This window comes from Perkinsus marinus (assembly GCF_000006405.1).
Source record: "Perkinsus marinus ATCC 50983 genomic scaffold scf_1104296959590, whole genome shotgun sequence".
NCBI lineage: Eukaryota > Perkinsozoa > Perkinsida > Perkinsidae > Perkinsus > Perkinsus marinus.
Window position 1 is genome coordinate 1 of NW_003206370.1, and position 1,402 is coordinate 1,402.

Consider the following 1,402-nt stretch of genomic DNA (forward strand, 5'->3'; position numbering starts at 1 on the left):
GGTCAGCATATGGCAGTGGCTGATCCACAGCCTTGAGAGTGGTACCAACAGCATGAGATTCCTCGAGGACTGGAGAGCAGCGGATCCTCAGACACTACAGACCAGAGCTGGTGGCCTCGTAGCAGTTGCAGCGAAGTACTTAACATCTTCCACCATCTTTTTTGTCTACCTTTTCCTTGTGCTCGACTTCCTCGTTGCCACCTCTATATTCGACGCAGCTCGTATTGTATTCGCGTTGTGGTTCGTTCCACAGTGGCCCCTGCAGCCTCGATGGATATGGGAAGTTCTCATTGTTGCTACTGCGATATGGTTTGTTATCCGCATGGCTTATCAAACGCCGTTGTTTTGCGGTGCGGCTTCGACTAATAGTAATTTCGGCATTCTTTGGAGGTTTGGTAGTAGTGCTAAATCGCCGGTATATTTCGAGAGTGGCTACGGGAGTCCCCGCATGGCAACTGTTTATTCAAGCCCTAAATATGTGGACGTAGGATGGGACGTTTGGATTGGGATCGCCAAGGTGACGGGCGAGTCTGCTCTACCGAATCAGCGCAGTGCCGGGTTGATCGGCTACGTTTGGGCCGATGTTATGTTGCTCCTTGCACTGTGCTTCCATAAATGGTCACTACAGCTTTGTGGTCTATGGGACTACGTCCAAGTTGCCGATCCACGGGATCAAGATGCGGCTATTTTGGTGCTACGCGAGGGTTTTGGTATCCCGGACTCTGTTGACGACGCCGAAACAGAGGGAGAGTCACTCTCACAGCACACCTCCGAATGGGGTCTCCCTCCGCGGTTAGCAGCAACACCTACCACGCTGGTGCGAGGCGATACGGTTTATCAAAGTATCTGTTCATCGAGTGCCAGCGACATCGACTACGTTAGCGCCGTGTCAACGACAATAGGCTCCTTCGCTGATATCAATGGCGTGCCCTTGAGATCAGTTGGTTATGCTGAGCTCAGTCGGTATGCTACATCCCGTTACATGTGCAATGAGGATGTGCAGGGTCGCTGTGTCCCTGCTGGTTCATCAGACCTACTCGGGGTCAACGGACTCCTCGATGGCTATCGCAGAATGCGCTGGCTCTCCCAGCAGGTGTATGCCAACAAGGAGACTCTGAGATTCTCCCAAACCGACTCTGATCACACAGTTGGAGACGAATCAACCACGAGTAACCACACTGATTGGTTGTCCAGAATTTATCATTACTTGGATCCATTCGCTGCGCACAAGGTCGGCCACGACTATTATATCACTATCTTCTTATTGGCCCTCTTTCTTTGGATTTGGTGTATCCTGACGTATCACCGTATGTCTGGTGATACGAGCGAGGATGTTCTTGGTGCTCTCAAATCGAATAAGTTTTCGCATCACTCGCTTTATTGATGATAAGCCATCTCATTT

General features: G+C 50.8%; 1 protein-coding gene across 1 annotated transcript; it reads left to right on the forward strand.

Annotated features, from left to right (window-relative positions):
- Positions 1-322: 322 nt before the first annotated feature.
- On the forward strand, positions 323-1,231 carry Pmar_PMAR001267 (hypothetical protein; the record flags this gene model as incomplete). The annotated part of the gene is made up of 1 exon (XM_002773069.1): positions 323-1,231. A coding segment is annotated over one exon (909 nt), but the record flags the coding sequence as incomplete, so codon positions are not given.
- Positions 1,232-1,402: the final 171 nt, after the last annotated feature.